This window comes from Nerophis lumbriciformis, linkage group LG03 (genome assembly GCF_033978685.3).
Source record: "Nerophis lumbriciformis linkage group LG03, RoL_Nlum_v2.1, whole genome shotgun sequence".
NCBI lineage: Eukaryota > Metazoa > Chordata > Actinopteri > Syngnathiformes > Syngnathidae > Nerophis > Nerophis lumbriciformis.
Window position 1 is genome coordinate 20,782,430 of NC_084550.2, and position 15,071 is coordinate 20,797,500.

Genomic DNA, 15,071 nt, shown 5'->3' on the forward strand with positions numbered 1-15,071 from the left:
TCACCTGTCACGTCACGCACCGGTTTCACGTTTTGAGTCACGCACCTGTTTTTTGTTAATCATGTCTGTAGTATTTAAGTTCATTGTTTTCAGTTTGTCTTTCTGGTGACATCCCCATTTATACTCTCCACACACCCTTATGACCCTTGCTACGCTTTTTCATGCCGTTTTTTCATCCAAGTAAGTTTTCTTTATTCATGCCATAGTTTGCAAGTTTTGTTTAATTGTTCATAGTTTCTGCCTTTGTGCAAGTTTTGTGTTTATAGTCAAGTTTTGTACTTTCGCTCCTGTGCGCGCCTTTTGTTTGATCCTTTTTTTTTTGTAGTTATAGTGTTTAAATAAATCATGTACTCCCCTTCACGCCACGTATGGTCCAAATCTTTTGCACCTCGGGAGAACAAACCACGCCACAGTCCCAGTCGTGACAATATATAATGTAGGAACCAGAATATTAATAACAGAAAGAAACAACCCTTTTGTGTGAATGAGTGTAAATGGGGGAGGAAGGTTTTTTGGGTTGGTGCACTAATTGTAAGTGTATCTTGTGTTTTTTATGTTGATTTAATTAAAAAAACAAAACAAAAAAAACAAAAACAGACACCAATAATAAAAAAAACGATACCGATAATTTCCGATATTACATTCTAAAGCATTTATCAGACATCTCTAATTGCCAATACAAATTGAAGGAGATAATATTTCGTCAGAGTGCAAATACAGTTCAGCAATATTATTTTATGATTTTATGAATGACTTAAGACAGGGGTGTCGAACTCGTTTTCATTGGGGGGCCACATCGCAGTTATAACTTTGAAAAAAGTTTGGTTCTTTTATGAATTTATTATGGGTCTACTGAAAATTGGGTCAAAAGTATACATACAGCAATGTTAATATTTGCTTACATGTCCCTCGGCAAGTTTCACTGCAATAAGGCGCTTTTGGTAGCCATACACAAGCTTCTGGCAAGCTTTTGGTTGAATCTTTGACAAAATTGGTGCAGTGTTGGTTTTCTGACATGGACTTGTTTCTTCAGCATTGTCCACACGTTTAAGTCAGGGAAGGCCATTCTAAAACCTTAATTTAGCCATTCCTTTACCACTTTTGACGTGTTTGTGTGGTCATTGTCCTGTTGGAACCATACTTGCCAACCTTGAGACCTCCGAATTCGGGAGGTGGGGAGGGGGGGGGGCGGGTTGAGGTGGGTTTGGTGGTAGCGGAAGGTGTATATTGTAGTGTATATTATTGCGGATGTTCTCCCGAAATGTGTTTGTCCTTCTTGTTTGGTGTGGGTTCACAGTGTGGTGCATATTTGTAACAGTGTTAACGTTGTTTATACGGCCACCCTCAGTGTGACCTGTATGGCTGTTGATCAAGTATGCCTTGCATTCACTTACGGCACGCTGTTTGTTTGTGTGGAGGAAAAGGGGACGTGACGACAGGTTGTCGAGTACGCTAAAGGCAGTGCCTTTAAGGCACGCCCTCAATATTGTTGTCCGGGTGGAAATCGGTAGAAATTCGGGAGAATGGTTGCCCCGGGAGATTTTCGGGAATCATGGACCAACTCCACCGTACACCTGTGTGTGTGTGTGCTGAGGTCACATTGTATCATCTGATTGTGTCTTTGTCGACCTGTGAAAGATGCGTTCCACGGTCTACGGCCTTATGTAGTAGTAAGAACCCTCAGTGTGCACAGCCAATGACCCCCCTCCACCCTACCCAATACGTGCCAGTACAGACAGTAATATTCACCTTTATGACTTGACAACAGTCCTCTTTATAACCTTGCCACGGACAATAACGCTGGGATATCACCGTGGATCGTGCCTGGCGGGCGGTGACTTGAGCGTCCTTACTGCCGCCCTCACGCCCGCGTCCCGCTCCGCTGATCGGTCCGGAGAGTGGCCGTTATGTCCATCCAGCCGCAGTAAACGACGCGGCCTTTTATCCGCTGGCGCTCATATATTTATATATTTTGTCTGGCCACATGTCGCGCGGGGGCAGACGACTCGTAAAACGGTGAGCGCCGCGGCGAGGTTTGGAATTTTGTCCGACATTCACGATCCCTATATCAGACAAGGGCGCGCATGTTTTTTTTCTTTCATTCTACAAACCCTGTTTCCATATGAGTTGGGAAATTGTGTTAGATGTAAATATAAACGGAATACAATGATTTGCAAATCCTTTTCAATGTCACATGGGGGTCGCAGCTCGCCGCGCGGGTGTTCTTCCAATGCAAAGAGACGGCTCCGGACAACAGCGTGAAGGTAGGCTAGGATTTATTAACATAAACCACGCACTACCACAAAACACAAAAATACAACCAAAAAAGGCAAGTGTGGCTAAAACACAAGAAGCTGCTAATTAGAAGTTACAAATATGCGCCACACTGTGAACCCACACCAAACAAGAATGGCAAACACATTTCGGGAGAACATCCGCACCGTAACACAACATAAACACAACAGAACAAATACCCAGAATCCCATGCAACCTTTACCTGTCAAAGAGCTATTTTGACCCGTTTCACAAATGAAAGAAAACAATGGGAGCCACAAAACTCTTTTGAAATTTAAAATGAAATAACACTGCATAGAATGTTTTTTTTTGTTTTGTGCTATGTATAAACCAGGGGTCTCAGACACGCGGCCCGCACCTTAATATGAAAATGTAATGTTAGTGCGGCCCGCGAGTTTTATATGAATGGCGCTTGACAGCGTCATACTTTCCAACCCTCCCGATTTTTCCGGGAGACTCCCGAACTTCAGGGCAACTATTCTCTTGAATGTCTGCTGATTTTCACCCAAGCAATAGTAAAGGCGTGCCGTGATGGCACTGCCTTTAGCGACCTCTACAACCTGTACATGCAGCGTGCCAGCCCAGTTACATGTTATATGAGGCTTCTGCAGACACACATGAGTGACTGCAAGGCATACTTGGTCAACAGCCATACAGGTCACACCAAGGGTGGCCGTATAAACAACTTTAACACTGTTACAAATATGCGCCACACTGTGAACCCACACCAAACAAGAATGGCAAACACATTTCGGGAGAACATCCGCACCGTAACACAACATAAACACAACAAAACAAATACCCAGAATCCCATGCAGCACTAACTCTTCCGGGCTACATTATACACCCCCGCTACCACCAAACCCCGCCCCCTCAACCCTGCCCCCCCACACATCAACCCCGGCCACCTCAACCGACGCACGGACGGGGGCCGGGGGGGTTTTGGTGGTAGCGGGGGTGTATAATGTAGCCCGGAAGAGTTAGTGCTGCATGGGATTCTGGGTATTTTTTCTGTTGTGTTTATGTTGTGTTACGGTGCGGATGTTCTCCCGAAGTGTGTTTGTCATTCTTGTTTGGTGTGGATTCACAGTGTGGCGCATATTTGTAGCAGTATTAAAGTTGTTTATACGACCGCCCTCAGTGTGAAATGTATGGCTCTTGCACAAGTATGCTTGCAGTCACTTACGTGTGTAAGCGGAGGCCGCATACAACATGTGACTGGGCTGGCACGCAGACAGTATGATGAAAAAGCGGACGCGACGACAGGTTGTAGAGGACGCTAATAAAGGCAGTGCCATCACGGCACGCCCTCAATATTGTTGTCCGGGTGAAAATCGGAGAACATTTGCCCCGGGAGATTTCCGGGAGAGGCACTGAAATCCGGCCGGGAAAATCGGGAGGGTCGGCAAGTATGCAGCTGAGCCGCATCAGAGTGGTCAAAGAGCCGCATGCGGCTCTGGAGCCGCGGGTTGCAGACCCCTGAACTAGGGCATGGACAGAGAAACTTACTTGGTCAGAGCAAGACGTAAACCGGTGTGACATCAAGACAATGCAGGCAGAACGAGCGATGAACAAAGGTAGGCTTAAATAACAGTGACATGATTGGTGAAAACAGGTGCGTGACTCAAAACGTGAAACAGTTGCGTGATGTGACAGGTGAAAACTAATGGGTTGCTATGGTGACAAACAAGAGTGCACAATGAGTCCAAACGTGGAACAGGTGAAACTAATGGGTAACTATGGAAACAAGACAAGGGAGTGAAAAGCCAGAAACTAAAGAGTCCAATAACTAAACAAAACAAAACATGACTAAAACAAAACATGATTACACAGACATGACATTCAACCCATATTCAATTGAATGCACTACAAAGACAAGATATTTGATGTTCAAACTCATAAAAAGCATGTTCACCACTGTGTTACATGGCCTTTCCTTTTAACAACACTCAGTAAACGTTTGGAAACTGAGCAAACACATTTTTGAAGCTTCTCAGGTGGAATTCTTTCCCATTCTTGCTTGATGTACAGCTTAAGTTGTTCAACAGTCCGGGGGTCTCCATTGTGGTACAAAAATGAGCCAAAATTTTTGAATGAAAGAAACTGCTGTTCTAAATGTGTCCACCAGATGTCGCAATAGCAATTCTTTGTATCTTTGTCGATGATGCCACATATGTAAATAAAATAAACCAAAAATGATCAAACTACATAAATATGTTATGGTTTAACAGAAGGAGATGACAGGCTCAGACACCAGGGGGCAATATTGCTCTATGCAATTATTATATATTTATCAACAATATAAATTGTTGATAATATACTTAAACTATAGAATGGAGTGTGACTACATTCAAGAGGGTGTATGGTGTGAGACTATGAAGCCGTTATCTGTTGAGTGTTACCGGGAGGTGTTGTTCCAAACTGAAAGTCCAAGAGGGCGAGGCAAACAGGATGTCCCTAAGCAGCCGAAAGATCCAAGGGCGAGAGAGAAACGTCAGAGTCCGTGTCCATGCGAGGGGGTCGAGATCCAGGGGAGGGGAGGGAGTCCAAGGGAGCGAGACGCACAGCTCGAAACCAAGGCAACGGAAGGACAACACTGCGGGCACAAGGGAGAAGACAGGGGACAAGTCAAGCACGGGGAAGAAACACGGAGAGAGCAAGAGAGAGCATGAAGCTTGTGTCGGCTTACGGTACACCCATTGAGAAACTAAGTTCCCGCCTGGATTCTTGGGTCCACTGGTCCTTTATACAGCTCCCTCTCATCAGGTCCAGGTACGTTGATTGCTGATCGCCCATCACCTTGCCGGCATGTGGGCGTGATCCTGTAACTTGACTTTCATGTTCCTTTTTTTGTCTTGATAGATTGAAAATAAACACCAAATTATCCCATCATTTATTCAGAAAGTGTAAATAACGACAAAAAAAGATAGAATACTATTAATTGCAACATGTAAGTGTAAAAAAAAAACCCAACCAACATTATGATTTGTACATTTTGTTCTATTTTTAAACAGAAACAATCTGAAGTTGTCTTTATTTTCAAGTTATCGTGCCGTGGTTTTTACCACTTGGGAGTAGATTTTTCTTCATGTATCTGCCTGTAAGTACTCAGTGATCGTGCACTGCCGAACATGCTCCCCTGCTCTTAAAACTGCCGTCATGTCCGTAAAAAAAAAAAAAGAAAAAGAAAAAAAAGAACCGGTACTTTTTTAGAGGCGGTATAGTACCGATTATGATTCATTGGTATCAAGGTACTTTACTAGTACACCGTATTAGGAACATAGTGTGTTTATGGTTTGGGACTACTCAGACAGAACCACACAAAATGTCTAAAATGAGGTCTAAAGCCACATTTCAACCCGACACTTTATTTATTGAATAATACCGGTATGAGATTAAAATCACTCGATCGTCTCCTGCTCCTCATCAGATGTTTGGGATGAGCTGGAACTCTCCGGAGATTCTCTGTCACTTCCAGAGTCAACATCATCGTCCTGCTCACTATCGCCTCTGCCCTGGTCCGCCTCTTCTTGCTCTGGAAAAACCAAGGAAAAGGAGCAGTTTGGGGTTACTGTGAGGCACCATTGTGTGTGGGAGAGAGATATGTATGTCCTATAAAGGGGGGGCCAAAGGGGGATAATAATAATAATAATAATAATAATAATAATAATAATAATAATAATAATAACCACAAATAACTGCCCCCAACAAGTAAAATAAATAGTAAAAAAAAAAAAAAAAAATTTTACAAAAATTAAAACTAGAACAGCCTAATAGCTAGAACAGTGTTTTTCAACCACTGTGCCGCATGAGATACAGTCTGGTGTGCCGTGAGAAATTATCTAATTTCACCTATTTGGGTTAAAAATATTTTTTGCGAACCAGTAATTATAGTCTGCAAATGATGTGTTGTTGTTGAGTGTCGGTGCTGTCTAGAGCTCGGCAGAGTAACCGTGTAATACTCTTCCATATCAGTAGGTGGCAGCCAGTATTTAATTGCTTTGTAGATGTCGGAAACAGCGGGAGGCAGTGTGAAGGTAAAAAGGTGTCTAATGCTTAAACCAAAAATAAACAAAAGGTGAGTGCCCCTAAGAAAAGGCGTTGAAGCTTAGGGAAGGCTATGCAGAACCAAACTAAAACTGAACTGGCTACAAAAGTAAACAAAAACAGAATGCTGGACGACAGCAAAGACTTACTGTGGAGCAAAGAGGGCGTCCACAATGTACGTCCGAACATGACATGACAATCAACAATGTCCCCAAAAAGAAGGACAAAAACAACTGAAACATTCTTGATTGCGAAAACGTAGTAGATGCGAGGAAATATCGCTCAAAGGAAGACATGAAACTGCTACAGGAAAATACCAAAAAAAAAGAGAAAAAAAACACCATAATAGGAGCGCAAGACAAGAACTAAAACACTACACACAGGAAAACAACAAAAAATGGCGTGATGTGACAGGTGGTGATGGTAGACCTACTTTGAGACAAGAGATATATTGATACATAGGTGGTTTAAAGTCATATCCAACTACTTTTTACTGTCAACTGAGTTTCGTTTTTTTTTAATGATTTCTACAAACGCAAAAAATGTGCCTTGGCTCAAAAAAGGTTGAAAAATACTAAACTAGAACTAAAAAAATTTTTTTTTTTTTTTTTTTAAAAAGAAGTGTTTTCAAGCCTTAAAAAAAAAAAAGAAGCATTCACAGTCTGTGGTGCCCTCAGGTGGTCAGGGAGAGCGTTCCACAGACTGGGAGCGGCGGAGCAAAAAGCCCGGTCTGCTCGGAGGTTGGAGGAGGGTTAGCCTGTCCGGAGCGGAGGTGTCGCGTGGCGGATTTGGGGGTTGAGCAGTTCTTTGCGGTAGAGGGGGGGCATTTCAATGGAGTAAGTTAGTAGGGAGACTTTGAAGGGGGGTTTTACTTGTTAAGGGAGGGGTAGCAGGGGAACGATTTATGACCCCTGAAGTGGGCGTGACCTAAACCGGAAACAGGAAGCATACATCATTTCCAGCTGCCATTTTAATTTTGTAGTTTTTTTGCAAGCCATCCGCCATTTTTGGTTGTAGTTAAAATGATTTATGACCCCTACAGGCAGATTGGAGTATTACAGCTTGTAATTTTAGCTCGTATTATAGACGACAACCAAAAAAAACCGACAAAAATCTCAAACCTCAAAGTCTCGCTACTAACTTACCCCATTGAAATGCCCCCCTCCAACCTCCGAGGACAAAGCTCCGATCTATGGGAGACCGCTCCCAGTCTGTGGAACGCTCTCCCTGACCACCTGAGGGCACCACAGACTGTGAATGCTTTTAAAATAAGGCTTAAAAACCCTTCTTTAAAAAAAAAAAAAAAAAGCCTTTTTTAGTTCTAGCTCAGTGTTTTTCAACCTGTTTCCGGTTTAGGTCACGCCCACTTCAGGGGTCATAAATCATTGCCATGCTACCCCTCCCTTAACGAGTGAGACCATGGAGGCCACGCCCACTTCCTGGGGGGGGGGGTCATAAAACCCCTCCCTCAAAGTCTCCCTACTTACTTACTCCATTTAAATGCCCCCCAGTACCTCAAAAAACTGCTCACCCCCGCTCCCAGTCTGTGGAACGCTCTCCCTGACCACCTGAGGGCACCACAGACTGTGAATGCTTTAAAAAAAAGGCTTAAAAACCCTTCTTTAAAAAAAAAAAAGAAGCCTTTTTTAGTTCGAGCTCAGTGTTTTTCAACCTGTTTCCGGTTTAGGTCACGCCCACTTCAGGGGTCATAAATCATTGCCCCGCTACCCCTCCCTTAACGAGTGAGACCATGGAGGCCACGGCCACTTCCTGGGGGGGGGTCATAAAAACCCTCCCTCAAAGTCTCCCTACTAACTTACTCCATTGAAATGCCCCCCAATACCTCAAAAAACTGCTCACCCCCGCTCCCAGTCTGTGGAACGCTCTCCCTGACCACCTGAGAGCACCACAGACTGTGAATGCTTTTTAAAAAAGGCTTAAAAACCCTTCTTTAAAAAAAAAAAAAAAAGTATTTTTTAGTTCTAGCTCAGTGTTTTTCAACCTGTTTCCGGTTTAGGTCACGCCCACTTCAGGGGTCATAATTCATTGCCCCGCTACCCCTCCCTTAACGAGTGAGACCATGGAGGCCACGCCCACTTCCTGGGGGGGGGGGGGGGTCATAAAACCCCTCCCTCAAAGTCTCCTTACTAACTTACTCCATTGAAATGCCCCCCAGTACCTCAAAAAACTGCTCACCCCCGCTCCCAGTCTGTGGAACGCTCTCCCTGACCACCTGAGGTCACCACAGACTGTGAATACTTTTTGAAAAAGGCTTAAAAACCCTTTAAAAAAAAAAAAAAAAAAAAAAAAAAAGTATTTTTTAGTTCTAGCTCAGTGTTTTTCAACCTGTTTCCGGTTTAGGTCATGCCCACTTCAGGGGTCATAAATCATTGCCCCGCTACCCCTCCCTTAACGAGTGAGACCATGGAGGCCACGCCCACTTCCTGGGGGGGGGGGGGGGGGGTCATAAAACCCCTCCCTCAAAGTCTCCTTACTAACTTACTCCATTGAAATGCCCCCCAGTACCTCAAAAAACTGCTCACCCCCGCTCCCAGTCTGTGGAACGCTCTCCCTGACCACCTGAGGTCACCACAGACTGTGAATACTTTTTGAAAAAGGCTTAAAAACCCTTTAAAAAAAAAAAAAAGAAAAAAAAAAAAGTATTTTTTAGTTCTAGCTCAGTGTTTTTCAACCTGTTTCCGGTTTAGGTCATGCCCACTTCAGGGGTCATAAATCATTGCCCCGCTACCCCTCCCTTAACGAGTGAGACCATGGAGGCCACGCCCACTTCCTGGGGGGGGGGGGGGGGTCATAAAACCCCTCCCTCAAAGTCTCCTTACTAACTTACTCCATTGAAATGCCCCCCAGTACCTCAAAAAACTGCTCACCCCCGCTCCCAGTCTGTGGAACGCTCTCCCTGACCACCTGAGGTCACCACAGACTGTGAATGCTTTTAAAAAAAGGCTTAAAAACCCTTCTTTAAAAAAAAAAAGAAGCCTTTTTTTAGTTCCAGCTCAGTGTTTTTCAACCTGTTTCCGGTTTAGGTCACGCCCACTTCAGGGGTCATAAATCATTGCTACCCCTCCCTTAACGAGTGAGACCATGGAGGCCACGCCCACTTCCTGGGGGAGACCGCTCCCAGTCTGTGGAACGCTCTCCCTGACCACCGAGGACAAAGCTCCGAACTATGGGAGACCGCTCCCAGTCTGTGGAACGCTCTCCCTGACCACCTGAGGGCACCACAGACTGTGAATGCTTTTAAAAAAAGGCTTAAAATCCCTTCTTTTTAAAAAAAAAAGCCTTTTTTATTTCGAGCTCAGTGTTTTGGCCCCCCTTTATAGGACATACATATCTCTCTATGTTTAATTCTGAGGGCTCCTCACCTTGGAGCATCTTCTTCTGGATGAGAGGAAGGAACTCGGAAGCTTCGGGATGGTGTGGTTCATAGAGGAGCACTAAAGAGGAAAAAGGGGGCGTTTTATGCGTTGATTGACGCACCGGCTGATGGGTGCGGCGTGCGGGTGTGTACACAACTCATCTGACACAGGCTCCTCGCCCGCTGGAGGTCTTTGGCCTTCAAAGCTCTGAGGAACTGCGAGCAGAGATCACTTTCACTTTCATTATTCGCGCATCCTTTCTCAAGGTTCAACAAGGACAGATGTCTCACTCCACCTCAATTTTCAGCCCCAGCGGAACTTGAAGGTCTTCCTCGGTTTGTTTTTCATTGCCGGTTTGCATTGCAGGTGTCGGCAGAGGCCTTTTTTTTTTTTTTCCCCTGGAAAAGTGATAATAATCTTAATTATTTCCTTTTGTTGTGTTTTCACTTTGCCTCATACAGTAGAACGTGCTTACAGGATGTCTACACCAAGGTTTTTAGCCAAGTAAAAGAAAAACTAGGCTCTCCAAGCACTACCATATTGACCAACATTAAAATAGAGTATCATAGTAGGCCTAAGTATTCATTAAAAACAAGGCAAAGGTATTATTTAACAAGTATATTTAATAGTTTTGGTTATTGTAACTATACACACAGTTTGAACAGTAACACAGTGTTTAAATATTTAGTTAATTGCTTTTTAGGATCTGCCTTCTCGTAAAAGTCACCTCGACATAAAATATGAGAGACAAAAGAATCATTTTTACAAAACGTTGTGTAAATGGTAAATAAAAACAGAATACAATGATTTGCAAATCCTTTTCAACTTATATTCAATTGAATAGACTGCAAAGACAAGATATTTAACGTTGGAACTGGAAAACTTTGTTATTTTTTGCAAATATTAGCTCATTTGGAATTTGATGCCTGCAACATGTTTCAAAAAAGCTGGCACAAGTGGCAAAAAAGACTGAGAAAGTTGAGGAATGTTCATTAAACACTTAATTTGGAACATCCCACAGGTGAACGGGCTAATTGGGAACAGGTGGGTGCCATGATTGGCTATAAGAGAAGCTTCCATGAAATGCTCGGTCATTCACAAACAAGGACGGGACGAGGGTCACCACTTTGTGACCAAATGTGTGAGCAAATCTGTTTAAGAACAACATTTCTCAACCAGCTATTGCAAGGAATTTAGGGATATCACCATCTACGGTCCGTAATATCATCAAAAGGTTCAGAGAATCTGTAGAAATCGATGATAAGCGATGATATTACGGACCTTCGATTCCTGCATCAAAAACCGATGTCAGTGTGTAAAGGATATCACCACATGGGCTCAGGAATTTTTCAGAAAACCACTGTCAGAAACTACGGTTCGTCGCTATATCTTGTAAGTGCAAGTGAAAACTCTACTAAGCAAAGCGAAAGCCATTCATCAACAACACCCAGAAACGCCGCCGGCTTCACTGGGCCCGAGCTCATCTAAGATGGGCTGATGCAAAGTGGAAAAGTGTTCTGGGGTCTGACGAGTCCACATTTCTAATTGTTTTTGGAAACTGTGTCCTCAAGGAAAAGAACCATCCGGATTGTTCTAGGCGCAAAGTTGAAAAGCCAGCATCCGTGATGGTATGGGGGTGTATTAGTGCCCAAGGCATGGGCAACTTACACATCTGTGAAGGCGCCATTAATGCTGAAAGGTACATACAGGTTTTGGAGCAACATATGTTGCCATCAAAGCAACGTTATCAAGGACGCCCCTGTTTATTTCAGCAAGACAATGCCAAGCCACGTGTTACAACAACATGGCTTCATAGTAAAAGAGTGCGGGTACTAGACTGGCCTGCCTGTAGTCCAGACCTGTCTCCCATTGAAAATGTGTGAAGCCTAAAATACCACGACTGTTGAACAACTTAAGCTGTACATCAAGCAAGAATGGGAAAGAATTCCACCTGAGAAGCTTCAAAACTTGGTCTCCTCAGTTCCCAAACATTTACCGAGTGTTGTTAAAAGAAAAGGCCATGTAACACAGTGGTAAAAATGTTACTTCCTGTTTAGTGCAAAGCAAGCTTCAGAATAAAAGCTTTGCAGTATTCACCTGGATTCAAATACAGCCATTTAATTATTGTAATATATTGTAATCCAGGGGTAGAAAGCTTTATTGATCCTGTAGTCAAAACATCCAGTACATAAAATAGCGATATTCATTGTAAATTCACTGCAAATTACCGGCTAATAGTTTCATTACTTTCACTTAACCAACATAACAACTCTAATTTTATGGTTGATTACTCTCTCCATTAAACTGTATCCTGCCACTTACTGTACAACAGTGTGCAACGTAGTCCATTAACACTGAATTGGTCATCTTACTCTTGATTTTTTATCCCATATCTAACCTCGATAAAATGTAAAACCTTGTTAAATAACATGAAAACATGTGCTAATCACAATTATTATTATTTATTTAACACATAAACCCTAGATTTAGGTCAAAAATACTATTAATGCCTAAGAAAGGACTCATAAATAACTGACAAATTGTGAGAAAATGAATAAACAAAATTAATAATGAATATGTTTCTTAATTAAACTCAATTAATGCAAAAGGTTCACCACTTTAGTCATACTTTTTTGCGCTTAAACAAACTTCTTGATGCCTTTAGCGCCAGACTTCTTCTGTTTGTTTGATATTGTCATTACTGCCACAAGTGGTGGAAAAGTGTATTACAACTGAGTGCCGCTGCGGTCCGTAAATTAATATTTTTGGTGGCCCTCCAGGGGGCGCTGACTATGATTACAGTATTTTACTGTGTACTAAAAATTAATAGCTATGAAATATAAGGTGTGGAGGGGGGCGTGGCCTGCGGGCCTGCCGCAGAGCGGGGTGTGTAAGGACCGGCCTCAAAGTCAGCGGCAGGTGAGTAGATTGCCCAGCTGGGACTTGTTATCTAATCACCACCTGTCGCCCTCATTAGCAGCAGCCGGAATGAGACACGTTGTTGGAGTTGGAGCCAGGGAGAGACGCACGCCCATAGACAAACGTATATTGCGGGAAAGCAAGCCACCCTCGAGTGTTTACGCAAAATAAAAAGACTTTATTCGAACTGTCTACGGGGCTCCCGGAGATCTGTCGGCCAGGAGAACCCACCACAGGAGGGAAACTTCACATGAGGCTATTGCAATTTTAGGTCATTTGTTAAGACTAAAATTGTCACCTGGTCAAATTGGCACATTTCTCCATAAGAAACAATGTAAATATGAATAATTGGGTCTTGAACCGGGTTCATAAAGGGAAAAGTTTGTATAGTGAAGCACATTTCTCCATAAGAAACAATGTAAATATGAATAATTGGGTCTTGAACAGGTTTCATAAAGGGAAAAGTTTGTATAGTGAAGCACATTTCTCCACAAGAAACAATGTAAATATGAATAATTGGGTCTTGAACCGGGTTCATAAAGGGAAAAGTTTGTATAGTGAAGCACATTTCTCCATAAGAAACAATGAAAATATGAGTAATTGGTTCTTGAACCGGTTTCATAAAGGGAAAAGTTTGTCTAGTGAATCACATTTCTCCATAAGAAACAATGTAAATATGAATAATTGGGTCTTGAACCGGGTTCATAAAGGGAAAAGTTTGTATAGTGAAGCACATTTCTCCGTAAGAAACAATGTAAATATGAATAATTGGGTCTTGAACCAGTTTCAAAAAGGGAAACGTCTGTATAGTGAAGCACACTTCTCCATAAGAAACAATGTACATATGAATAATTTGTTCTTGAACCGGTTTCATAAAAGGAAAAGTTTGTATAGTGAAGCACATTTCTCCATAAGAAACAATATAAATATGAATAATTTGGTCTTGAACCGGGTTCATAAAGGGAAACGTTTGTATAGTGAAGCACATTTCTCCATAAGAAACAATATAAATATGAAAAATTGGGTCTTGAACCGGTTTCAAAAAGGGAAACAATTGTATAGTGAAGCACACTTCTCCATAAGAAACAATGTACATATAAATAATTTGTTCTTGAACCGGTTTCATAAAGGGAAAAGTTTGTATAGTGAAGCACATTTCTCCATAAGAAAAACAATGTACATATGAATAATTGGTCCTTGAACAGGGTTCATAAAGGGAAAAGTTTGTATAGTAAAGCAAATCTCTCCATAAGAAACAATGTAAATATGAATAATTGGGTCTTGAACCGGTTTCAAAAAGGGGAAAGTTTGTATAGTGAAGTACACTTCTTCATAAGAAAATAATGTTACTATGAATAATTGGTTCTTGAACAGGTTTCATGAATACAAAAGTTTGTATAGTGAAACACATGTCTCCATAAGAAACAGTGTGAATATGAATAATTGGTTCTTGAACCGGTTTCATAAAGGGAAAAGTTTGTATAGTGAAGCACATTTCTCCATAAGAAACAATGTAAATGTTAGTAATTGGTTCTTGAACAGGTTTCATAAAAGAAAAAGTTTGTATAGTGAAGCACATTTATCTATAAGAAACAATGTAAATATGAATAATTGGTTCTTGAACCGGTTTCATAAAATGACAAGTTTGCATTGTGAAGCACGTGTCTCAAAAATAAACATTGTAATTATGAATAATTGGTTCTCTAACCGGTTTCATAAAGGGAAAAGTTTGTATAGTGAAGCACATTTTTCCATAAGAAACAATGTAAATATGAATAATTGGTTCTTGAACAGGGTTCATAAAGGGAAATGTTTGTATAGTGAAGCACATTTCTCCATAATAAACATTGTAATTATGAATAATTGGTTCTCTAACCGGTTTCATAAAGGGAAAAGTTTGTATAGTGAAGCACATTTCTTCACAAGAAACAATGTAAATATGAATAATTGGGTCTTGAACCGGGTTCATAAAGGGAAAAGTTTGTATAGTGAAGCACATTTCTCCATAAGAAACAATGAAAATATGAGTAATTGGTTCTTGAACCGGTTTCATAAAGGGAAAAGTTTGTCTAGTGAATCACATTTCTCCATAAGAAACAATGTAAATATGAATAATTGGGTCTTGAACCGGGTTCATAAAGGGAAAAGTTTGTATAGTGAAGCACATTTCTCCGTAAGAAACAATGTAAATATGAATAATTGGGTCTTGAACCAGTTTCAAAAAGGGAAACGTCTGTATAGTGAAGCACACTTCTCCATAAGAAACAATGTACATATGAATAATTTGTTCTTGAACCGGTTTCATAAAAGGAAAAGTTTGTATAGTGAAGCACATTTCTCCATAAGAAACAATGTAAATATGAATAATTTGGTCTTGAACCGGGTTCATAAAGGGAAACGTTTGTATAGTGAAGCACATTTCTCCATAAGAAA

The 15,071-nt window shown here is 41.7% G+C and overlaps 1 protein-coding gene across 1 annotated transcript in view; it reads right to left on the reverse strand.

The window, feature by feature from the left end:
• Positions 1-5,625: 5,625 nt before the first annotated feature.
• Positions 5,626-15,071, reverse strand: part of erich2 (glutamate-rich 2) — a 17,094-nt gene continuing 7,648 nt past the window's right edge. The window contains exons 3-6 of the mRNA XM_061928452.1: positions 10,015-10,117; positions 9,877-9,934; positions 9,726-9,797; positions 5,626-5,830 (exon numbers count right to left, since the gene is read on the reverse strand). Coding sequence (XP_061784436.1) covers positions 5,697-5,830; positions 9,726-9,797; positions 9,877-9,934; positions 10,015-10,080 — 330 coding nt within the window. The 5' untranslated portion in view covers positions 10,081-10,117 and the 3' untranslated portion in view covers positions 5,626-5,696. The remainder of the gene's footprint in view (positions 5,831-9,725; positions 9,798-9,876; positions 9,935-10,014; positions 10,118-15,071) is intronic.